This window comes from Phodopus roborovskii, unplaced genomic scaffold, assembly GCF_943737965.1.
Source record: "Phodopus roborovskii unplaced genomic scaffold, PHOROB, whole genome shotgun sequence".
Classification (NCBI taxonomy): Eukaryota; Metazoa; Chordata; class Mammalia; order Rodentia; family Cricetidae; genus Phodopus; species Phodopus roborovskii.
The window spans coordinates 3,279,459-3,305,745 of NW_026125397.1; the positions used below are offsets into that span (position 1 = coordinate 3,279,459).

At 40.2% G+C, this 26,287-nt stretch overlaps 1 protein-coding gene across 2 annotated transcripts in view; it reads right to left on the reverse strand.

The window, feature by feature from the left end:
* The window catches only part of Pde7b (phosphodiesterase 7B), a 292,866-nt gene that overhangs the window by 25,188 nt on the left and 241,391 nt on the right, over positions 1–26,287 (reverse strand). For both annotated transcript variants that reach the window (XM_051175368.1, XM_051175369.1), the window contains 5 exons: positions 15,858–16,009; positions 12,872–12,935; positions 10,809–10,904; positions 8,228–8,328; positions 6,333–6,464 (listed from right to left, as the gene is read on the reverse strand). In XM_051175368.1, the coding sequence (XP_051031325.1) occupies positions 6,333–6,464; positions 8,228–8,328; positions 10,809–10,904; positions 12,872–12,935; positions 15,858–16,009 (545 nt within the window). The remainder of the gene's footprint in view (positions 1–6,332; positions 6,465–8,227; positions 8,329–10,808; positions 10,905–12,871; positions 12,936–15,857; positions 16,010–26,287) is intronic.

Below are 26,287 nucleotides of genomic sequence, written 5' to 3' on the forward strand. Positions count from 1 at the left end.
ATGTAATTGTTATTAGTAACTAACTGGCCTTTAAAAAACACTGGAGTATTGCAAATCTGGAAAAAAATTAGTCTGAATAATCAAAATTATTGACAGTCATTTACGGAGACCAATGGGGGTGGGGTCTCAATTATAGGAGACAGCTTTGAATATTTCTGATGGTTCATTTGGTGTTTTTATACCTCAGGCAATATGTGAATGTCACTCACAATAACTAAGTGGGCTGTCTTCTGCAAAGCGGAAAAGGGTGGCTGTACAAGGCTGAAGAAGTAGAGGTTTGGCTTGACTGCCCCGCTGGCCCGTTACAGGCAGGGCAATGTGAAGGCCTGAACACACATTCTGCACACTGTTCATGCCTAAGGGCTGTTCAGAAAGGCTTCATGCATTCCTGAGGGCACACATCTCTCATGTTTGGAAATTGCTGCTAGTCATGCTACCGTTGAAATAAGAAGATGTTTCCTAGTCATCTTTGTGTGTAAGCCACAGTGTAAAGTAGTAAGTGCTTTTGAGTGGATACCAAAAAAGCATCTACACTCTAATGTTTAAAGGAAGGACTGTTAAAAGAAAAAGAGCAAGATTGCGATTTTTAGGGCCAATATCTGGTAGAAGCAAGCCTTGGGGTCCTGTGTTGTGAAATCCTCATACTTTCATTCAAGGCAAAGCTATTTTTAAATTATTGTGGTAATTGGTTTTTTTAAATTTCATATTCACAGATAACCAGATAACCCCAGAAATAAAGTACCAGGTAACATTGTTAGTTGCAGGGTGCAAGGAAGGTCACTATAAAGAATTTTAAAATTACTCCAACTTGTCCTGCAACTTACTCAGTTTACATAACAGTTAGCAGGAGAAACAATGGAATATTCACTAATATCAGCCATGTGGCTGGACCCTGGCAAAAGAGATGAATACATGCAGAGACTTGCCGTCCACCAGAGACATGGCAATTTTGATTAGTACACCTGGCAATAAGGGAAGAGAACCCTGAGGTTGTGGAGGAGGCACCAGGGAAGCTGGATCTTTTGAGGCAAAGGAGGTTTCAGGAAGGGAAAAGATGCTCAAGAAGAGGCCAGAGGATGAATGAGTCAGAGTGGACCCACGGAGTATGCACATATGTTTGGGCAAGGTATACTGTGCCATAGTGCATTTGGTTAAAAATGGGCAGAAGCAGCAGCTGTGGAGCCCTGAAGGGAGAGGTACTTTCTTTGTATCTCTCTTCTCTGTTTGGTTTGAAATTTTGTTGTGGAAATGGCCTCATTGTAAGAGATCACACATTTTGCTTAGTTGTTTTCTATTTTGCCTCAGAGAACATAGGGATTTTTACTTGTTTTACTTGTTTTGGTCATCTTTGGCATTCATGGCACCTGGCATGTGCTAAGCACTCCACGGATACTTGTTGAATGAATAGAGGGATGAGACATGTTGGAGAAACTGAAAGTATTTCTGATTTGTGATTTATTGAGGCCTGGTGTGGCGGTGGTGGTGGGGATATGGTAGGAGGAAGAGGTTTGATGGGACAGTAAGGCTATTGTAAAAATCCCAAGGTTGGTGCTGGTACATTATGTTTTTGGCTATTTACAAAATCCTGAGGAACAGTGGGTTTCTTAGCAGGAATCTGTGTGGCCGGAGCTGGGTTTTAGGAAACTTCTCCTGGTTGCATCATGGGGAAAGGATTGTAACCAGGCAACAACCGAGGGATGTGGATACAAGGATACAGGAGGGTGTCTGTCCTGAGCAAGGGAAAAGCAGGGGCAAGAATCAGGCCAGTCACTGGTGTGCCTAGAGAACTGTCAGAAATGACAGTGGCTTGTCCCTGGCACTCAAGCAGCACCACTGTGACAGGCTTATCTGACATTCACAGTGGCTCATCCCATCATCCACAAAGAGCAGACTGAGAGAAAGGAGACAGAGTTCAGAAATTGTCAGGGAGATGCGACCATACGATGAGATGATCCACCTTGATGTCCCCTGGTATCCTAGCAGTTTAGAAAGATACATCAGGTGGCACATCTGTCTTCCTGGAAGAAATATAAGTTCAGCAATTTCTCATTGTCCCCGTGGCAACATGTCTTCATATCTCAGATTCCACACACTTGCAGTTTTAAGAATAATCTTTTAAAATATCTCCCTCTCCCTCTCTCTCTGTCTCTCTCTCTCTCATCTATCTATCTATCTATCTATCTATCTATCTATCTATCTATCTATCTATCTATCTCTGTGTGTAGTGTGTGTGTAGGTGTGTAAGGCACTCTTCTGCACATATACATGTAGAGGTCAACTTCAAGTGTTCTCTGTGGCTCCTCACCTTATTTTTGAGACAGGCTCTCTTGCTGAGCTCAGAGCTGGCAGTTCTAAGTAGTCTGACAGGCCTACTCCTTCTGCTTCCCAAGTGCTGAAGTTAGAAACTTAGAGGTGTACACCACCACACCCGACTTTGGTGAGGGTGCTGGGGATTCAAACTCAAGACCTCATGCTTGTGTGACAACCAACTGAGCCACATCCTGAACCCAAGGATAATCATCTTAATGCGGAAAGAAGAAACCTCCATCCTTGTGGCTTACAAGAACTGTTAGAATTTTAATTTGGGGAAACAAAACCCTTGCAACATTGGAGGCAAAACACTACCATTCCCTCTTTCCTTTTCTGAATTATCAAGTATGATCAGCCCTAGAGACAAAACAATCCCTTTGATTGCCGGCATTTAATAAACCGCCACACAGGTTTTCAAATTAAATCAAGGGACTGTCTGTCAAAGGGAATCTGGCATAGCTGAGTTGCTATCATGCAAGAAAGCTTTCTTTTCTATTATTATTATTTTTTAATAGTGGTTACCCCCTTCCTCCATCCTTTTTTTGTGGTAATGGGGCTTGAACCTAGAGTCTTGTGCAGACAGGAAGTCTCTCTACAACTGAGCTATAGGCTCAGTTTTCCTTTTCCTTAATATTTTGAGACAGGATCTCCCTAAATTTCCCAGGTTGTCCTTGAATCTGCAATCCTGATGCCTCCATCTCTGCGAGTAGCTGGGATTACAGGCCCTTGCCACCATGTCTGGCTGTCCCCTCTCTATTTATTGGATACTTCCTTTGATGAAAATACTTAGAGAGATGTTGATAAACTGAGAGTCTGGTATCCAAAGGAATCAGATGTTTTCCCATTTTAAGTCTGGAGGATACAGGAAGAAAAACAACAGCATGAACTCGGCTTGTGTTTTCATTCTTAATTGCTTACGAACAGACTCTGGAAATAACAGTTTCTGCTCTGCTCTCGCCTAATGAACCAAGTGGTCTCCTTGGAGAAAACCCAAGGGTATCTGGGAGGTCTCAGCGGAAGAGAAGCATCTTGAGTTCATAATAAGTCCTTGGTCTTTGACAAACCTGCTTTAAGGCCTTTTGACTATTCTTTTCTTCATCTTATCTATGCAAGACTGATCTTGGAACAAAGAATATGGATTCACTTGTTGTCTATGGAATGCCTGTTCAGATAAGGACTTGTCAAACTTATTGAAGTGGAAAAGTAATTTTGACCCTCTCTCACAGAATTTAATACTCTATCTAGAATACCTTTCATCCTGTAGAAATTATAAGGGCATGAATCATCTTTGCAATTACGTATTTGAGGAGCAGTCATGTAACATTCCTCTGAGACTGTCAGCCTGGTGTGTGTGATTCAGAGTCATTCAAAATAAAAAGGCATTTTAAATGTTAATCCCACCCCCAATTGCCTATAGCAAACGATTTAAGAGAAATCACATACACTTCTGTTAAACATAGGTTACATGGGAGAATTACCATTATTTTACCCATGGAGTGGTCTGTTTGTAGTTAGTATGTAGTTGGGATCTATCAAGAAGAATTACATTTTAAGTTAAAGTGAAAGCAATTCTTTTTATAGTTGTGGTTACCATTATTACATCTGATGCCATGTATACTTTGCAGCTCGCTGAGCAGATCTGTGACTCTGTGTGTGTGTGTGTGATGGTGTGATGGTGAGTAACGGAGGGCAGAGGTAAAGAAAGTAAATTCTGAGGACTTCCTCTCACATGCTCCTGTCTCTCTTGGCCTAGCTTCTTGACACATAGACCGCTTTATTCTGCGTGAGGCGCCGGGGTGGAAGTACCTGTTGTGTCTTCATATTGACCCTGGCGGGCAAGTTAAGCGTAGGAATCGGGTCCAGACTGCAGACAATTGGGGGGGGGTAGGGGTGCCCTCTGACCCTGCCTTCACTCCAGCTGCCCGGCTCTTTCTTTATCTCAGTACAAAGGCACACGCTGGGTGTTGTGCACTGATCTTTATTAGAACCGAAAGAGCAGGGTCAGCTGAAGGAAAGGAAGTGTCTTACACCTTATCTGTTCACTGTCAGTCTGGGTTGCAGCGAAGTCACCCGCAGGGTGTTCTCCCAGCTGCCACAGTCCTGGCTCATCTCCTCTGTGGTACTCTTGTTGATTAAATGCATATGCGAGTATAATTTTTGTGAATATTTGTACATATGTTATCACATTCATTAGCAAGGTTCTTAATGATTTTCTGAATATGTAAGTCATTGTAAAGTTAATGAGGGTAATTTTTCATGGAAACATGTTCAAAGGTACCCTGTGTCCAGAGATTTAAAATATCATGTGTTCCTAATGCCTTGGTAAGTGTACGCACTATGTGATATCATTTCTTCCCTCCATACTGGGGCCTCTCTCTCACATGCTGGAAACCCGGAGAATCAGGATGCATGGAGAAAGAACAAGAATGGCTGTGATGAGAAAGGGACATTAGAAGGGACACTAGTCCACACGAGCATGGCTCTGGCAGACTTGGTCTTTCTCCCCCATTGCCTCTGCCTTGCTAAAAACCATTAGAATATATTCCTAAAGCAAGTCACTAAGGTCTGTTCCCTTATTTGGCACTTCCTCCTCATGAGGCTGACCACCAAGGTGCAGCTATCAAAGAACCGAAGTCCAGCAATCAGAAACCCTCTTTGGCTCACCTAATTAAGATGCCCAATCAAAGTAAAACACCTCATCCTAAGCTACAATTATTTTCCTATATGCCACATCTGTCTCCCCTCTATCCAGAGGCAATCTTATCTCACCACAAATACCTCTACCCCCTTGTTCCTTTCCCCTTCTTCTTTGTCCTCTACTGGGGTCTTTGTCTCTCATTCCCTGCCCTCTGTGGCTCTGGGAAAAAGAAATCTCCTTTGTGCTGAGAACTTGGTCTTGGGGGTCCTGAGTTTCTTTCAGGAGCCAGTATACTTTTGACATTAACACTGGAATTTGAGCCTGGAGGTGGTGGCACACATCTTTAACCCAGCGCTCCAGTGGCAGAGGCAGGCAGATGTTTGAGTTCTAGGCCAGCCTAGTCCACAGAGTGAGTACCAGGGCAGCCAGGGCTGTTATAGAGAAATACCCTGTTTCAAAAACAAAACAAAACAAAACAAAGCAAAACAAAGCAAAACAGAGATTATAGAGTAAATGAGAGACGGAATGTCCCTGTGGCCTGTAGCGGAGTATCAGTTTGTTAGACAATCTCACAGTTAAGTTCATGATCTCTTTCAGGTGCCAGTCTGTGACATCTCAGTTCAGCTGATAAGTGTCAGCCTTTATTCCAGCCAGCTTTAAGACACCAACAGGTCTTTATGAGGCCACTGAGTGTTGGCTTGTCTCCAACACTAACACTGTCCTCAAAATGGAAGGACTTGCGTTTCTAGCCTCCTGGAGATGCTCACACGAGTAAGCAGGTGTTTGATGAAGATAGAATCTTGTACACTATTTGGGGCCTTCTTTCCCCAGTTCTCCCCTTCCAGTCTTCGCCTTATTCCTGCCAGGGACCAGACCACACAGTTTACCTGTGTCTCCTGGGTAGAGCAGTAGCCCAGACACACAGTCTACCTGTGTCTCCTGGAGCCCACTTTGCAGCACCAACTAAAATCTTTGCAAACAAACAATCACACGGGTGTTTATTTTTAAATATTAAAGAATTACGTCTGTGTGTGCTCTTTAGCTAACTCCTCAAACCCCTTTCAAACTAGAATTAACTTTGTTTGGGTCATGGTCATTTTGAGCACCTGAATTTGAACAAAAGTTTTACTCATTTTTGGTTTCCTAGGTCCCTGCTGATCTATGTGATAAAGGTCACAGGTTAAAATCATACAAGACTAGATAACTTAGCCTTCAAGGGATAGGCTGGTTCTAATTCAAACCCGGCTCTTTGGATGTTTGCATCACTGAAGTTAACCTTCAGTGAGGGCCATCTTTTAGGACAGAAAATTCTAGCTGAGCACCTAAGGCAATCAATGACTGTACTTGCTCCTCATCCAGCTTCTATTTACTTATTTATTTTTACCTGATACAGGTTGGCAAGGTGGTGGTTGGTTTTGATCAAAAATGGCTGGTTCACTCCTGGGTGGTCAACGTCATGAGCTGCTGCAGCCAGTAGTCCAAGCATGATATCCAGAGGTGTGAGGAAGCTGGCCAACTGTTGAAAAATAAAACTGGGAGGTTGATTGTTGCCATTTGCTGTGTCTCAATCAAACAGAAGGAAACACTGTTGGGCCCGTTAGCCAGACCTGTCTCTGCCTTCTGAGGTAGCCAGTGAGGCGATATGTACACAGGGCTGTAAGGGAGAGCAAGGGCGGCATGGACAGTAAGTGGGCAAACACAACTCGTACTCTCCACCTTGCACTCCCCTCCTCCTGCTAGCAGATATGGAGACATGTCTGCTGCGGTGGCAGAGCCTGTGGCAATGCCAATGGCTGGTGGGCAGGAGCAGCAGCCACATCACCCTTGCCTGGAGAGAAAGTTGCAAGTGAAGAAACGAGTTTGTCATAGGAAAAAAACAAACTTAAAGAATCACTAGTGTGCTGCTTTGTTTAAATAGTTTAAAAAAATAATGCTATTCTCTCCCTCAGTCCTGTCCTGTGGGGTGTGTGTGTGTGTGTGTGTGTGTGTGTGTGTGTGTGTGTGTAAAGACATATGCATCCTATGGTATGTGTGTGGAGGCCTTGCACTGTGGGATCTGGGGACTGAACTTATCAGGCTTTTGTGGCAAGTGCTTTTACCAACTGAGCTATCTTACCTGCCTTCCCTTAATAATAATAATAATAATAATAATAATAATAATAATAAATAATTAAATTCTATACTGGTGATTGAACCTGGGCCTCAAGCATGCTTGTCAAGCACACTACCACTGACCTTAGGCCCCAGCCCTGGTGTGTTTTGACTAATGTATATTTTTGTCACTTCTTTGAAAGAAGTAGATTGAATTGAAAAATTTGCATCCTTTCTCAGTGTGGAATAAGTGGTGGGGGAGTGTGTGAGGATCTTCACTTTTTGGTCAGCCAGGAAAGCCAGCAGGAAGATGGGAAGTCTGCCTTAGAAGTAAACGTATAAGATATACCTTGTAGACTAAGTAGAGATCACAAAGCTTTGGTTTCTAGAGTCTGTTCTAGAACTCCCTCTGTAGACCAGGCTGGCCTGGAACTCACATAGAGTCCTCTGCCTCCCGAGTGCTGGGATTAAAGGCATGTGCCATCATCACCTGGCCTGCATCTATATTTTTAATGAACTACTAAAATTGATTGAATTAGGCAGAGTCTTAGACTTGAATACTATTTAAAAAAAAACTCAAAGGGATTCCTACTGTATATTACACCAAACCCCTAATTTTTTAATAGTGATGAATGGCCTTAATTGTAGGGACTATTAAATTACACTATCATTATGTCTTTATTCTCTGATTTTAGGGTGATTCATTGCATCTGATCATACTTGCTAAGAGGCCTTGTATATTGATGAATTTTCTTGGATTCTGAATCAAAATCTCCCATTGGCCAAGTAGAAATGGGACTTGAAACTGGGGGAACTCTGATCCCCTTTATTGATCAGAAAGCACAAGCTGGAAAGCCTTTTCCAGTAAAGCTCAGTGCTAGCAGTGCTTGTGGTAAAGGTCTGTTGCAGAAATGCCGGTCTTTGGGACCACTGAGGGTCTGTAAGAGGTAGGCTGGGTGTTTTTGGCCTCGAATAGCCTTGACAATCAATAAACCATGGAAGGAAATATCAGAAAATCCACATCTCTTTCCATGGATGTGGTAAGATTTTCAGAGCTTACACTGAGAACATTAGTATAATAATTTTGGTTATATTGTGAAGGATTCCCATCGTTGAACATTTAGTGCTTAGCACTACAGTGACTTGGCATCTTCAGAGGGTGGAGGAGAAGCCTGAATCCTGCTTTACCTTCGGCTCTTTCAGGTAACAGTGCATGGCCTGGGTGACATCGGCTGCATGAACAGCATTGTGGTATGGGTTGTGACCGTGGTAATCTTCTTGAACCATGACTAGGAAGAAAACAGAATGCTTAGCCAACTAAGATCAAAACAAACATGACATAGTAGACGAGACTTACATAGCTTCCTTCCTTCCTTCCTTCCTTCCTTCCTTCCTTCCTTCCTTCCTCCCTCCCTCCCTCCCTCCCTCTCTCTCTCTTTCTTTCTTTCTTTTAGTTAAAAATATCCAAAGAGCAGTCTGAGGATTCCTTTAAAAGTGAAGGTGGTTTGTAAGCCTTGTGCCTCAACTGGGCTGTTTGTAATGGGAAGGGAAAGGCAAACAGGCCAGAAGAATTTGGGAGGCTCTTTGGATTTCTCACCTCTTCCAGAAATCACCCCTTTCTGGAATTCAGGAAGGATCTCATTCATAGGGCAAATAAATATGGAGGGAAAAGTACTATTTTATTTCACACCATCATTTAATTATCAAAATCTGTTGCCATTCATTGATATCCTGCCACAAACGATGCTTCCTTTCAAAGCCCTCGTGTGTTGGATTCATGCTGCCCAGGGATTATATTACTACTTGAATAACACACTCACCAAAATAAATCTAGTCCTGTATCAGGTAGCAGTTACAGGACCACACAGATCCAATGGAGGCTTCCTCAGTTCACATCTCCCTCTTCCATGGCCCTCTAGCACAATTCAGGCCGAGAGGGCCATGTCCAGTAGTAGGCAATGCAATCTTGGTTTGTTGCTTATAGAAGTCAATACCCTGCTTCAGCAAATGACCAAGCCAATGCTTGGGATGCAATATATTCAGTGTATATAGAATGGCCAGACTTACAATGGCTATATTCTTTTAGCTTATTCTATGAATCTGGCTCAGGGTTCTACTGTTAATTCAGCTGTCAAGGCTATATTTTTTATATGTTCTTGGGGCACATATATGTGTCTAAAGAATCTGCATATCTTTAGACCAATCAAAATTATTTGGCCCTTTTCATGGCATTACTTTGGTAAAGCAATTAAAATACAACCAGCCCGAGGTTACTTAGGTTTCTAGAAAGGAGTGTGGTTGTGGCAGGTTTCCCATCTTTCTACTGTGCTACATGTACTTTTTACTCAGTGGGCTTGTTTCATATCATATGTAAACTTTAGCTCTGTCACTTACTTGTGCTGTGCAAGTTACTTCACTACAATTCTCAACTTTCTTCCCTGACTTTGGGATAACACTGTTCTGAGTTCAAGGTGTCACTGCCTTTGTATGCTCCATGATTAATAAGTACAGGGATGTATGTATTAACCTTGAAGGAGGTCCCAGATGTATACCTGGCAGATGAGGCTGTTTTTATCTTCCTCCTGATGTCACTGAATCAACTTTCAAATCCATAGTATAATCACATAGCAAGTCAAAGAACCAGAAGCGTGCTAAGTGGCAGAGGCAAGCTATCTGGCGATCAGGGATCTACCTTGGAGAATTCATGGGCAGATAAACCAGAGCACTCACAGAACAAAAGAACTGGGACTGCTTTTTGGGAAAGAATGATGGCGGTGTTGTGTGTAAAGATGGTGGGCTTAGACCTGCACGTGACTCGAGGCTAGGCCACTGACTAGTCATTAGCGTTGGGAAATTAATGAAACCTCTTTTTTGTTCTCTGTAACTGTGGACCAAATGGTGGTGATAATGTTCAACTTGGGTTTTCTTCAAATGATTAGAAAGAATTTATCTAAAGTATCCCTCCCATGGTGGGTGGTATGTAAATTGTAATTACTATTCATTTTAAAGATTTTCAGCAACTCATGTTGTGACTAGAGTTATTTGAAGCATATCTCATTGGAATTCTATAAGTATGAGAACATATCAGAATCATCTTGACACCTACAGACCTATAGCTTTTCTATATAGACTCTGGACTTATTAGAAACACAACACATTAACCCAACAATTTATCAATAGCTTAGGGCAGATAAGCTATATTTAAAAACTAAGATCAAATCTTTTAAGATTTAATTTCAGGTCTTTTTCTATGATGCTCTGGTTCTTAACACTTTCTTATTTAAAATTATTTTTGTTGTTTCTTGAGATTAATATATCCACATCATTTTCCCCTTCCATTTCCACCCTCCAATCTCTCCTATATACTTTTCCTTACATCTTTCAAATTCATGGCCTCTTTTTCATTAGTTGTTATTATATATACACACAAACACACACATGTACATATACATACATATTCCTATCTGCACAAATACAACCTGCTCAGTCTGTAAATGTTGTGTATATGTTTTCAGGGCTGATTATTTGGTGTTGAATAATCAATTGGTGTGTTCTTCCCTGGGAAGACTACGTCTCCCACTCCCAGCGTTCCTTAGCTGCCTGTTGCTCTTGGTGTAGGGTTGAGGCCTCGTGGACTTCCTCCCATATCATGTCTATTGTCCTTGTTCAGCTCATGTCTCTTGACACTTGGAATCAAAGAGTTACACATTGCCCTTATTCCTATGCTTGTGTAGGGACGTGAAAGAAAAAAAAAAAAAAAAAGACTTACCCAAAAACCTGTGTAAGGTCACCATATCCAGCTTGAAATGGTGGATGAGTCCATGGGTGTTGAAGAGGTGACACAGGAGTGTTACCAGACTGTTCCCTGGAGAGGAATAGTCACTTGCTTTATTGCTTTTTTTTGTTTGTTTGTTTTATAAACACTAGCAAGACTGAAAATAAGATTTAAATTCTCTGAAATAAACTTTCTCTAATAGAATAATTACCCACTTTGGATTTGAAATTATATATACTTTGATCTTTTTCTAGGCTTCTAACTATTGTATAAATAAAATTAGCTCCCATCTTCTTGTATCAGCAGTAAAGAAAATATTAAGTGAAGAAACTTGTCTATTGAAGTATTGAATGTGTGTGTGTGTTTGTGTATGTATGTGTAATTTTAAAAACACATGGCTGCTTGAAACATGCTTTAAGTCATTTCCAATTGACTTTTACATTATAGGGATATTTAACTCACTGCAATAATAGTAGCCTATTCTTCCTATGAGACTTATGAAAAAGAAGACTGATTTTTGAGATATTTCATAATTCAAGCCAGAAGGGCTGCAAAATTAAACCTATAATAACATTAATATTCAGGAGATACTACCTATCCAAGAATAATTATTCTGAGTTTAATTAATTAGTTAATTTATTTATCATTGAGATAGGATCTCATTATATGTAGTTCGGGCCAGCCTCAAATTCATGGCTAGTAGCCTCAGCCCTCAGCCTCCTGTGTGTCAACATGCCTGGCTGAAAAGTATTTTTTTTTTTGATAATTTAAAAAAGTATTACAGAGCTTATTTAAGACTTTACAATGGATCAAGAAGCTGCCCAAGTCCTCAGTGCAGTTTGAGTATTGCCAAAGAATGTCCTTCCAGGTTACCTGATTCAGTACATCTCTACACATTTCATTGTATTGAAGCTAATTTAGAACTCTCCAAGTTAGAGATAGCAGATAACATTGTAAATGATCCTTGTCCATAGACTTATAGCTGAAGCTAGTCTAATGGCATTACACAACTGTTTATGTGTGTGTGTGTGTGTGTGTGTGTGTGTGTGTGTTCCTTTTGAACTGTTGTGGTAGGTCAGCTGCCTGCTAATGAACTGAGATAAACAAAATCTTTTGAGGGCTTTGTTTTACATTTCTGTGACAGTCATGATTGTACTTTCTTTCAAATACCACTTTTTAAGTTTTCTTGTTCACAGTTAATTTTATTTATCAGTACCCATTTCTAGCTGATCCAAACAAGATCAATGAAACATTATGGACTCCAGGATTCCACGCATATCATACATGTTTTAGTTAGATTTCTGTAGAGTAAAAATCCATGCCATAATCTTACACTACGTCTCTTTTAAAGCACATTGCTTGCCAAGTCAGTGTTGAGAAAACCATGGGCAATGACTTAATTCACAAATATGACAGATGAAGGGTCATCCCAGTGTCACCATTGAGTGATACCTTTCTCTGGCCTCAGCTTATCAACATTTGTTTAACAGCGAGAGGAAAATATATTTTATTATTTTGCTAGGCAAAGATTTTATAGACATAAAAATGTGAAGAGTCGATAGGAATGCTTAATTTTCAGCTACAGTCTCAGCTTTTACATTCTTTCTCTAGCATTTCTTTCCTTCTGATGATGCCAAAATTATTTGAGCAATGCCTGCAATGGGCAGACTCAGCTTGCTTGAGAAGCTGCGTAAGCACCTTCTCCATAAGCGTCAGGACTCAGAACTACTCAGGTGTGCTATTGTGTGTTCACTTTCCCCTGACTAGCAGTGACCTCTCTACATTTGGACATGCCCACAGTCTCAGTGGTTTCCTAAGTCTTTTGGGATCACAGGTCAGATGGAAACCATCCTAACATGCTAAAGTCAAATTCAGTACTCATTCTTCATCTGAATTAATTTACCCCCCTCTGGTCTGTCTTGACTGACTGACTATAGATTTATGAGAGTGGGAGAAGAAGGAAAAAGGAATTTGTCTAAAAATACAATTTGTTTCTCATGAAATGAATCCACTTTATGGTGTGTATTTTAGTGAACATTCTTTGGGAGGTAACTTACCATTTGTCAAGCGATCAAACAAGAAAATGTCAAAGTCCCACATTCCAACTTTGGAGAGCATATGCTGAAGAGGCAAACAAAGAAAATAACAATGCCCAGATGAAGCACACTGAGACTCAAACATCTACTTCTAGACACAGCAGTTAAAACAGTTAAAAAGATGGAAACAGTAGCATGCTACTCTATGTACAATGGATTTGGGGTAAACCAGATTTTACTCCATTCACTAGTGACAGCTAAAGGTTCAGGTTCTCAGGTTGAACTACCTGGTCTAATGTCAGCCCATTTTCTTCCTGGCTGTTGGACCTTGGTTACATTCTTAACTTCTCCAGCTTTCATCTGAAAAATGTGGCTGATATCATCTACATCAAGGGCTGTTTGTGGGGGTGCAGAGAGGTAGCACTGCACACCTCAAGTGCTTGTCACAGTGCTTGTTCTGAGGGACCATGGCTGTAGGTGTTTGTTAAAGGAGGCTCTGTGAGGGTGCACTTTAGGGAGAAGCTTTGCAACATTTTTTTTTCTTTTTGCTGTTTATATTTGTGGTGTTTGGAACTAAACCCAGGGCCTTGTGCATGTCAGACAAGTACCTTACCACTGAGCTATAGTCCCAATTCTTAGAATAAAAAAAAATTAAAAAGTGAAGTGAAAACCATTGTTGAGCACATTGTTTAGCTCAATGTGGACTGCAGATAAAATTAACTGCTATATAGGAAATTGAATAGTAACTGTACATACCGGATAATTTAAAGTCTTACTCTATTTATGGTTGTGAGCCTAGCCTTTAATGGCTGAGCAATCCCTCCAGTCATGCTTAGAATGAAATGTGGCATAAAGTTTGCAGTGTTTGATTCTTTCTGTACCATTGTTCCTACAACTTCACCCATCTCTGTCTGAAGGCATAGTCACTAATGCAAGGAATAACATGATTCTTTCTGCCCCTCAGTGGTTCTGTGGCCCATGAGAAATCTAGTGCTTTATATAGTGCTTAGCCTTCAACATTTATTAAAGAAACAAAGGGATGTTTATCTGTTTGTAGTGAACCTTTACCCAAATCATGCAACTTGAAATGCAGATACAGGCTTTATCTTCTGACAGCCAGACTTCTGGTCTATTATTTTTTATATATCTCTACATCACCTTTAAAAAATGTGGCTCCTTGATGAGAGAACCCATCATGTGTTCTCTGTCACTGACACTGCAGTGTTACAAGAACTTATTATTGATCTCCTTTCAATAAATCAGCCAACTATCCACCTACCCAGTAACCATTACTTATCAACAAATCATCTACCAATCAATCACTGACTACACATGAATAGCAACCAACCACCAACTACCAACCAACTAATCAACCAACTACCAACTAACCCCCAACCAACCAACCAACCAACCAACCAACCAACCAACTATCTACTAATGACTAATCAACCAACTACCAACACTCAGCCATCTAATCAACTAATTAATCAAACAGCTACCAACCAACCAATCCACCAACTAACCTTTCAACCAACTACCAACCAACTAGCCAACCACCCACAAACTACTAAACCATTAATCAGACAACTACCAACCAACCTACCAACTAATTAGCCAAACACCAACAGCCAGCCAACTAATCAATCAACTGATCAAACAATTATCAACTAACGAATCAACCAACTACCAACCAACTAATCAAGCAACTATCAACCAACAAACCAACCCACCCACCATCTAATCAACCAACCACCATCTACTAACTAATTAATCAATTAACTACCAACCAACTAATCAACCACTAACTACCAACCAACCAACCCATCAACCAACCACCAACTAATCAACCAACTATCAATTAACAACCAATTAGTCAGCCAACCAGCTACCAACCAACTAATCAACTAATCACTAACTACCAAAAATCTAATCAACCAATCACCAACTAACAACCAACTAATACACCAACCACTAACAACCAACTAACCAACCAACCACCAACTAACAACCAACTAATTCACCAACCACTAACAACCAACTAACCAACCAACCACCAACTAACAACCAACTAATCAAACAAACAGTGATTCATTCAATTTCACTCTTATGTTGCTATAAGATCTAATTTACTTTTATCTTTTCATACACAGTATATTGGGAGATAGTTCCTCTGGCATTATTTATTGTTCATTTTTTAGTGGCATATATGTAGTAATATATCATTGTATGGAGATACTATTTAACATGTATGCTACAAAATACTACTTTTGACATCTGTTTAATGGTGACAGTTTGCCCCTAGAATTTAAATTCCTTTGGCAACTTTGGCTTGGCAACAAGACATAACTTGAAAACTGTTTTAAACCATCTCACATTGAATTCTACCTTATCAAATCAATGGAGAGTGAAAATAATTTATTAGTACAAGCTTTTTGAATGACTTAAAAACAACAATAGGTTAATATGCTACATTAAGAGCCTAATATAGAGCTAAGAGTTAACAATTGCTAGAGGGATTTTCAGTTGCCATTGTATAAGACAAATGAATGGATTTAAAAATTTAGTTACACCTTAAGCAGTAATCTTTCAGGCTAAGTCTTTACCTTGCTTAGCACTGTAAGAATATGTTCTGCACATTTATAAAAGTGAAAATAGCTAACGTATATTTGTCATGGGGCATGTTTTACCTCAGGACTGGGTGTGTAGCTCAGTGGTGGGGCATGTACTTACTTAGCTTGCATGAGCCCTGAGTTTAATCCCCAGCACCCCACCCTCATCTCACAAGTACAACAGCAGCATGTTATAGCTAGTAAAGTATGTGGTTACCTATATGAGGTATTTAGTTATTTATAGGTATTTAGTTACCTATACCTTCATTTTGTGTCTGAGAAAGTAAGTTCAGATGTGTTAAATGCCAAACCCAGAGCCACATAGCCCTTTAGAGGCAGAGCAGTGCTCAGGTCCAGGTGCCCTTAGCTGGGTCACAGGTTCTTAGCCACTGGCTTACCCTTGCTTGTCCAAGGTAGTCTTCATCCAGCAGGTGGAGGGGAGCCTGCGGTATAATCCCACGGAGAAGCCTAGATGCATGGAAGTATCTTTGGAAACTTAACAGTCTTTTCACCTTTTTCTTGGTGCCAATTTCCCCTGAGTGTGTTGTATCTGTGGAAATTAACCACGTGGAGAATTTCATGAGTGTAAAAGAGGTATCATTTTCTCTGCGTAAAGTACAATATATTAAAAAGAAGAGACATGCAAGAGACACTTTAAGGGTTAAAGTGAATTGAATTGAACTTCATCTTTGAAATTCTTCTAACAAATGAAAAAGAACAAACAAATAAACAAAGGGGCTTCCTGCCATTTCTCCCCTCTACCCCTCTTGCTTTCTCGTATGTAGCCCAGGATGACCTCAACATGATGTTTTAGAGTCCTTGGACCACCACAAGTGACTTTGTTGTATGTTTTACATATGGTTTTCTTATATAATTTTGGATGACACGAGCTGTATGAATTAAAAAGTTTACTTTTTTGGTTGGTTAATTTCTTATATTCTCTTCAGATGTGATAAGGCTGTGAGAAAAATATTTCCTGTTGTCTTAGCCATATCATTGACAAAGTAATGAAACAACATCATCATAAAACCATCTACCAGGCTGGGTGTGGTGGCACACACCTTTAATCCCAGCACTTGAAGAGCAGAGGCAGGTGGATCTCTGTGAGTTCAAGGCCAGCCTGGACCACAGTGTGAGTTCCAGGACAGCCAAAGATTCAGGACAGGCAAACACTGTCCTGAAAAATCAAACAAAACAAAACAAAAAGAACCTAACTAACAATGCTACCAAAAAAGCAAAGAGGACTCACACTTTCTGATTATATGCTCTTTTGCACCGGTGACCCATCTTGGTGATAGAGACACTTTTATGTCATGTAATCCCTTTAAAACTTGATGCTGACATCATGGTAGTTGCACAGAAACGTGCCAGGTACCATATCTGAATGTCTGTCAAGATATGACTTATTTCAGTTGAAACCCTTGAGTCACACAAGAGATGTCTTCAACAAAGTGTAGATGTCAAGGGAATTTAGGAGTCTAATAGGGAAACATATAGCTGATGTATAAAGTAATTTGTTTTTCTGTCATATCTTCTTCCATCACCCCATCACCGCATCTCCCTTATGGAGCTCAAAAGTACCACTAACGAGAAAAAGAAAGCCAGGGAAACACTGAGCAGTGAATGTCCAACATCTGTAAGTCATTACTTGGCTGTATGAAGCATGGAAAGGCCTAATTCAGGGCCATCAAGACCTGCTCTGCTCCGAAAACACTGCCTGATTAAAATCACTTGTATTTATAGCAAATCTAGATTTCACCCATAGAAAGAGGCAAACATGCACACGGAGATAAACAGAGAATGGTTGAGGTTGTGGTTGGGCTATATCAATATTAAGAATGCTATCTGTGGACTCCATCCTGCAGGTAGCTTCTCCTTTCCATGCATTTGTTACAGTATACCATAAAGTGAAGCTGCTCACTAATTTATTAAAAAACAAACAAACTTGAATACCTTTTGTGGGACAGTCACTGCTTTAGACATTTCACTGAGCAAAAACAAGGTATCTGCCTTCTTGGAGTGGACACGGCAGAGGGAGACTGACATTGTGTAACATAGAGGTAAAGAAATAATACAATTCCAAGATAAATGTAATGGGCATGGTAGGCAGCGGGAGCAGAGAACATGGCATCAGAGACTGTGTTGGTAGCAGTCAGTGCTGGCATAATGAGAAGATACGATTTGACCCAAATTAGAAGCAATGAGGAAATTACCTTGGGATGAACCTTCCAGATACAGAAACTGGACCAAACACTTATTAGGAGTGGGAACATGCCTAGGATGCTGGAATGTGCAAAGAAAAGGAGGATGAGTGTGTGTGAGGAGGAGAGAAAGGGTACAGTGAAGGACGAACTCTTGGAACAGAGGACAGCCTGGAAAGATGTCGCAAGAGGTTACTGAAAGAGTCCAGGCAGGAGCCATAGCTACGATGCACAGCAGTAGCAGGGGATGGCATAGAAATGGGGGTGGACCTTCCAAGATACTTTAAGCAATATCCAAGTTTTCACCTGAATGACTGGGAGAATAGCCTGCCATTGCTTGAGATAAGGAAGAATTCGGTAAACCAGGTCTACAGTGGACTGGTTCTACAGTGGACCTGTTTTATGTAGTGAATCTGGATGTTCGTTAGAATCTCAGATGCTGAGTGAAAATAAGAGGATGGAAAGTACAGAGCTTGAAGAAGAAGACTGGGTTAGAGCTAAGAGGATGGGAGTCAGATGACACCACCCAGGGAGTGAATATAAACCCCGATGAGAAAATGACCCAAGCTTGAACATGGAGATCCCACTTCATCTTCAGGATGGTACAGAGAAGAGCAGAGTTATGGGAGATGAAGGAGGAGCAGGTGGAAAGCAGGATAAATCATTCCCTGGGAGCCTTCTGAAGAAACACAATGTGACATACTAAGAATCCAATGCTGTGGTTAGCACCAGCAGGAACACTGACTCTGAACTGTGCTCTCCGAAAACACACATTTTATTGTATGCACACATAACAATTCTTAATAATAGATACATCTAGCATCCAGAGGAAAGAGCCAGTTGTTGGTACAGGATGGAAAATATTCATGTGAACAGTGTCACAGTGCACCAGAAATGAGAATTTGAAATACAATGGGATTGTTTGAGAATTTTAAAAAGATGGATTAGTGAGATCCATTGACTCAGTGGTGTCCACTGCCAAGTATGATGACCTAGTTGGATCTCCATGCCCCAGGAGAAAATCAACTTTGTAAGATGTGTTCTAATTAGCATACTCTCGAGCAGGTGTGCATGTGCATATGCACGCACATGTGCACACACACAAAGGCACACACACTCTCACACTCACACTCATACACATACACACAGAGGCGCACACACACAGAGACACACGTACACACTTTCACTCATACACATGCACACACACACACAGAGGCACACACACTCATACACATTCACACACACACTCACACACATGCACACACTCACACACACACACACACAAATATAATGACAGGTGGCTTTGACAGATCCCTTTAAGCAAAAGGGAAAACGTCAGCTTCAAAATAAATGATGAAAGAATAAATTTTAAATCTCCAACTGGGAAAAAAAACAACTCAGTGACCTTACAGTGAAGCAGGTAAGTGGTTAAGGGAAGGGGAAGCTCTTTGCAGAGCATGCCAATCAATAAATGCAGAAGAAGTAATAGAGTGGGAAAATTGCCATTTTGCAGCCATCATGGTAATAACTGAATTGGGCCAAAATCCTTAATGGATATTACAAAGATTAAGGAAAATTTAAAATGCATCAGGTAATTGCATAATACCACAGCATCGTTCTGCTTATTAATTGGGCAGAGAAAATGGAAAAGGGAGCTTTTTTGCTTTTTTGTGGCTGAATCTTGACTAAGTACTCAACACTCCATTAGATGAGGAAACTGGCATCTTGCACTTCCTTACATATTATACTGAGACACAACAGCGGGGATGTAACACTCCTGCTCAAAATGGGCAGTGACTTCAACACACAGAAGCATCAGACAGGTCCAAGGTGAATCTCAGTGTCACAAAACGTTAACGACAACGTTAGGTCCTATTTCACAATAATGGACACTAGACATACTAAACTAAATACAACATGTCTGAATTGGTGCCTGGATTGGGAAAAAAAGGGGGCTATAAACGGCATGACTAAGATAACATGAAAATTGAATATGGAAATGTGCATGTGTGGATAACACTGTTTTTGTGAATTTGATAATGAAAGTCTGTAAGAGAATCCCCTTGCTCCTTGATGTAGTATTTGGACAAAGGGTCTGATGTGTACAATTCCTCAATCAAAAAAAAAAAAAAAAAAAAAACTGCAGTAAAGCAAATACTGCAAAGTATGATGGTTGGTGCTTCTGGAAAGAGTGTCTGATTTGTTCTATTCTTGAAGACTTTCCACACACTTGAAATTATTTTACAATCAGAAGTTTAAAATATGATATGTATGCACAGGAGTTTTAGTCTGCTGTAAAAGCAATGAATTATGTCATTTGTAGAAAAATGAATGAAACAAGATCATCATGTTAAGCAAGATAAATATTGCATGTTTTCTCTCATATTAGAATCTACATTAAACATATATGACATAGCTGGGCATTGGTGGTGCAAGCCTTTAATCCCAGCACTGGGGAGGCAGAGGCAGGTAGATCTCTGTGAGTTTGAGGCCAGCCTGGTCTACAGAGCGAGTTCCAGGACAGGCTCCAAAGCCATTCAGAGAAACCCGGTCTCAAAAAAACCAAAAAAAAAAAAAAAAAAGACATGAGATGGAAGTGGGGGACTATGTGGGGACAAAGGACAGGGAGCTGCACAAGGCCATGAGGTGAAAGGTTCACAGATACGTGTGCTATGTAGGAAAGATTCATAGATGTTTGTTCTATCTGGGAAATAAAGACCTGAGGAGTCTTTAAAAATGCAGTTACTGAAAAATTATGAATATCAATTTTGCTGTGTTTTTTTTCTTTGCAATACAAAGCAGGAAACAAAAACCACTTGAGAGACAAAGGAAGGGAAGTATTTATCTTCCTTCTAATGATGAGATGGCCTCTGTCCTAAGCTTTGGAGACGCTGGGAATTTCACTTTCTCTACACCTTCAACCTCTCTCATTGTTCAGCTTCTCCTTCTAGCATGAAACATGCTTAATGATTCTTATTCTTAAAGATAAATACTGCTGCTTGAATGGAACAGAGTTTCAGTTATGGAAGATGAAAATATTCTAGGCATTATGGAACAACAATCTAAATGAATTTAATAAGGCCTACCTGTACAGTCAAAAATGGTTAATAATGTGAATTTTATGTTACATACCTATTACCATAATTTTTAAAAACCCAACCATTCCAAAGAAATACATTTCAAATGACTACAGGATGGCACATCAGGAGCTGAAAATCATAATTATGTTTTAATTGTAAAATAAAATTTAATTTGTTTTTAAATTAAATAAGAAAAAATTTTGAAGGGTGGAGTTGCAATAGAGTGCTTGTATAGCACGCACAAGACCCCAGGTTTGACCTCCAGATCAACACGCACACTCGTGTATGCACACACACATACACACCCCTCTTTGAGAGGGGAGAAAACAGTGAGAGAGAAATCTGAAACAATGTCAAGATGGACAACCCCTAGAGAGATTTACTGCACAAGAATGAGAAACATGGTGGTTCTCCTGATGTATATTCTTTATGAATGCACTTTCAAATGTACTGAGATGGGTCAGTAGACATCTGACAAGTTGCGTTATCAATTGGTGACCAATATTTTCTAAAATACCAGTGACTGTGCCATTTGCTACCTCTATGTAGATGACTGAGTTAAGCAGGAAGTGAGTCAGAAATGAGGTTAGATAGTAATGAAAACAACAGCACTTCCTTCCTTCCATTCTTCCTTTTTTTTTTTTTTGAGACAAAGTCTCTCAATGTAGTTTAGGTTGGCTTGGAACTCATACTGGGATTACAGGTATGAAGCCACACACCCTGTTTTAATTTTCTGGAGGGCACATAGGATGCCAAGTGAAAGAAAATAATCCGCAAAGTAGCTCTCTACAGAGGAAGAAAGCATCAATAATTGCAGAAAATAATTTGATTTAAATCTATCTCAATTACTCATAAGTTTAGAACATCCATTCTGTGTTATGTGAGACAATGAAAAAAAAAAAAACTAAACTAAAAGCATAGTTGGGAGAAAAAGATATCCCCATATTGCACTAGGAGCTGCCTTAGGAATTGTAACACTACTGAAATGTGTTAGTGAATTATTGAATATGTTCTGACATCTTTGTTTCCAAAAGAGCTTGAAGTAAATAGCTAGCATTTATTTTGATAATTAGGAATGGGGTTATATATGTTATGGACAGCAATTTAAATATAGCTAAGTCTTATGTGGCACTGCTAAATTCAGCTTAGAAAAATCTGGGGAATCATAACAGTGTTCCTAGTAATGAAGTACTAGTAAGAAGTTTATGTAATAAGGATAGTTATTTAATAGCACATTTTTTTTGTTTGAATTTTATTGTGCCATGGTCCTCATCTGCTCAGCTGCAATAGTCATACTAAGTGGCTCTGGAATATTCCATTGCCTAATCTATGCAAGTGTTGGCCCCAAGTGTGGAATTTGTCTCTGTTCACTTGCTTCTTTATGAATACTACAAGGATGAATGTATTAGCACATTTTTTTGCATGGTTTTAGTGCTAATTTTAGGGTAATGGAATTTGTATTGGCTCTGCCAGTATGGTAATTTGACAATTTCACAAGTTGGGATTGGCTTAATTGCAAATACTTTAGAATTTCTTCTTCATTTTCCGAGTACCTCTCCGTGGTAGTATCTCTGTGTAGGGGCTGGTCAGTGTGGTAGGAGGAGAGAACTTAAACTCTGAGAACTCCCATGTTATGGTTGTCTGCTGTCTGCCTGACTCCCTGGACAAGCTCTCTATCAGCTATTTCTAGAAGCTGGCTAGTTAACAGTTGGTGCAGATGCTCAGGTGATACTGAGGATGAACATTTTAGTTAAGTGAGCTGGACATAAGCAGCCATGAGCATCCAACTACCTGAACCAGATACTGGGTTCAACAGAGCAAGCCTCCTCAAGAATGAACTAAAATGGCCTCTTCTAATTATTGCAACAACTGTTACCATGAGATTCCTTGCTGAATCAGTGGCCATTCATAGCCTTCTTTATTCTTATTCTTCTTTTAATGGGGGTTTTTACTATGTCCAGTACCATAAACAGTTCTAGATGGAAATGACTGACCATCCAAGGTCAGAAGCCATGTGATCAAACTCCTGGTGTCTAGTGTAAAATCTTCCATATGTGAAAGTTGTCAAATGTGTGATAGCATTTCCTTCTCTCTGTCATTCTTTATGTTGAGGGTCCTTTGAACTTCTCCTTTCCAGACCTCTATAAAACAGATAATAGGCTAATATAAACTAAATTCATTCCACTGGGTTCCTGTGTTAGAATATCAGTATATCCCAGTAATACTTGCAAAATGACAAATTAGTAAAAATAATATTAATAGTTTATTTAATTTGGAAACATTTGCTAAATATGAGTTTAGCAAAATAGCACCACCAATGCTCTCTTTAATAATAAGCAAATTTATTATATTTATTTTGCATGCACGCACCCTTGTGAAGCTAAGGGCCAACTTGCAGGGACTCCTTCTACCTTATGGGTCCTAGGGATTGAACTCAGGTTGTCAAGCCCTTACCCACTAAGCCATTTCATTATTCCAATAAGCCAATTTTAAAAGAGAAGATGATACAAAAATAATTAGGTTCAACTTTGAAATAACTTTCCCAATGGTCTTCAAACCAGTATGACCAGTCCCCGTGTTTCCCTTCTCTGACCTTTGCCTTAACTGACTCTTGCTCTGTGCTCACTTGAGCTCATGTGGTCCAAGTTCACTCTTATTCATAAGTCTGTTTTTTTTTTCTTTTTAAAATCAGCTTAAGGTCTGCAGAGCAGATTCTTGTTAGTTTTCTTTGAATTGTCGCAATATCCTATAAGTTGTAGATATGAGCACAAGATGGGATCCAATCACTTTTCTTCTGCATCTGACATAGTCTAAGTTCAAGAATGTTGAATCCTGGAGAAATCAGGATCAAATTCCAATTTTCAAAATGCAACTTTGACATAGATGAGACAGGTTGATTTCTTTGATGTCTCACGTCCTGAAGCAAAGGGAGCAGGTTTACAGTGAGAATCTCTCTCTTGTTCCAGGGTCCTTTCGAAGCTGGAGGATCAGTGGGGGTGTCTAGGGTAGCAATTTTCTTGAAAGCACATACAAGGTCTGAAGATTGAAATGATCTAGGTTAAGATCTAGTTGCCCAGTAGGCTACACTAAAAAATAGAAAAAGGGGCCAGAACTTGGGAGCCCTAGGCAGGTGGATCTCTGTGAGTTCAAGGCCAGCCTGGTCTACATAGCAAGATCCAGGACAACCAGGGCTACACAGAGAAACCCTATCTCAAGAAACCAAGTAATAATAATAAAAGGAAAAAGTCTAAAAGATTGTGTGCAGAAAACAGCAATGATGGATTTCTAGAACTTATCCTTTAGACTCCTCTTTGTTGAGAAACTAAAGATGGCATCTCAAGCTGAGACACCTCCTCATTGCAAATTAGTAATCACATTGGTCATTTTCATGTGCTCAAAGTCAATGTCACACTTTGGTTTTGGCTGCATTGATTGCTGCATTCAAGTCTCTTTTTCCAGAGTTTAACATCTCTGGACTTAAAGTTTCCAGTCATTCATAAAAAATAAGCTGCTAAATAAACATTCACAACAAAATATGACATCTCTACCTCCCTAAGGATCTCAGGAGACATCAGTGGTCACAAATGATGAGATTTATGTATTTCTTCCTGTGTGTACTTTGAGAGTCAGAAAATAGCTGGTGGAGACAAATGACAAGCAGATATATTATTTGGCCTGTCAGATCAAATGTGGAGAATTTTCTCACATAGGCTGACATACTCTTAAGACAAAGTCATCACTAATGGCCTTTGAGATCTATGGAGATAAAATACAAACTAAATGTATTTGCACCAAGAGCATTTGAAGGGCTCAGATTTTAACAAAAAAGTAAGGAGACTTATTTGTGACATTCAAGAGCAAAGAGGTAAAGACACATAAACAAAACATCAGCAGAAATAATAATGAACACACACACACACACACACACACACACACACACGAGAGGGGGAAGAAAAAAATGCTAAATCAAAATATGACACATCATCACTTTAAATTTTGAAGTTAAGAAGAGATTCAAGTTCAAATGATCTAAGATGCTATTTTTAAGTCCCCCCAACTCCGATCTTGAATAGAATGTATTCAAGCCCCGTGACATTATCTCTTCTGTGTACAGAATCCACTCACGACGTCTTGATGGCTGTCACTAGAGAAGAGCTTTGTTTCACAGCCATGAAGCAGGAGGAGGAGGATGAGGAGGGGGAGAGAGAGCAGAGTCTTCCACAAGGCAGTGTAGAATGTTTTTCTGGATCTAACTTTTTAACATTTAGTTCTTGTTCAGTTGCTGCTTTTCTTTTATAACCCTGACAGTGATGGCTGATTTGAGTCACCGGGCTGTGGGACTTCCTCTCCGTTTGACAGCATCCACACCTGCTGTACTCATGGAAGGAAAGTAGTGAAGAGGGTCGATGCTGGGTCTTCCTCAGCTGCACAAGTCAGTACTGTTTTTAGCTCATTATTTTGGCCTGCCATAAAAATCCGTCATAACCAGTATAGCATGAGTCTCTGACTTCCGGGGTCAGGAATGGGTGGAAAATTATTGGTTTCTTTTTTGCAGGGAGGGAAAAAGTCTTCAAAAGTAAGCTCTTAAGACTACTTTGGGCAATAGGAAGGTTTTTTTTCTCTCTCTCTCCCAAAAATCTCAGTTTGAATGAAAGTGAAATGAATTTGTAGGAAGATGATCAAATTTCCTCTGTCCCAAGGAAGAAATCCATGCCAGGCCCAGTGTGGTTTTCCAGAACTCTTTGCTTCTGTGTTTGAAATGTTTAGCAAATCCAGAGAGTTTTGAGGGCGATGGTTTGTGGTTAGTAAATTGAGGTGACCAGACTTTCAGTGGATTCTGCATCTCCTGAGGCAAACACTGCTGCATTAACTCTCTCCTTCTCACGTGTTTTAAATAGGCACGGTGTTTTATCTGGGGTATGTGCCTGTACTCTAAGTCTCTACAAAAATTCCAAACATGTGCTGGAAGGCAGCTCTGTGCCTTCATATCCACTGTGTCTGTAACTTCATGCCCCATCCCAGAATACTCAACCAACCCCCTGCCTCTAGTCGTCCTCTCCGATCCATCTCACCCACCACTGACAGATTTATTTCTTAGCACAACTCCTACCATGTCAGCCCTGGGCGCCAAATCCTCCAATGGCTCCCTATCATCTACTTCATTCAGTTGCTACTACTTACTTTGGCGCTCATGGCTGTGCACACTACAGTCCCCTGCAGACGAGTAGATCTTCTGCTCTTGGGTCTGCTGGTGCCACTCCCCATACTTTTTTTGCTTGAACAGTATCTCAACAGCCATCCAACCTTGACCAAGGTCTCACCTCCTGACCCTATGGTCATATCTATTCAGTTGTCTTTGTGAGTTCTCATATTTCCCAGTTAGTACTAGAGTGACTTAGCTTAGCTTAGTAGGCAAATGTTCAACCCCTTTGAGAGACCTTGGAGACAGGACTATGTGGAGCTTGGTTTAAAATGTCTATTCCATGCACATACCACAACTGACACTGCTGGTACCACCACCATCACCACCAACCCCATAAAAATTAA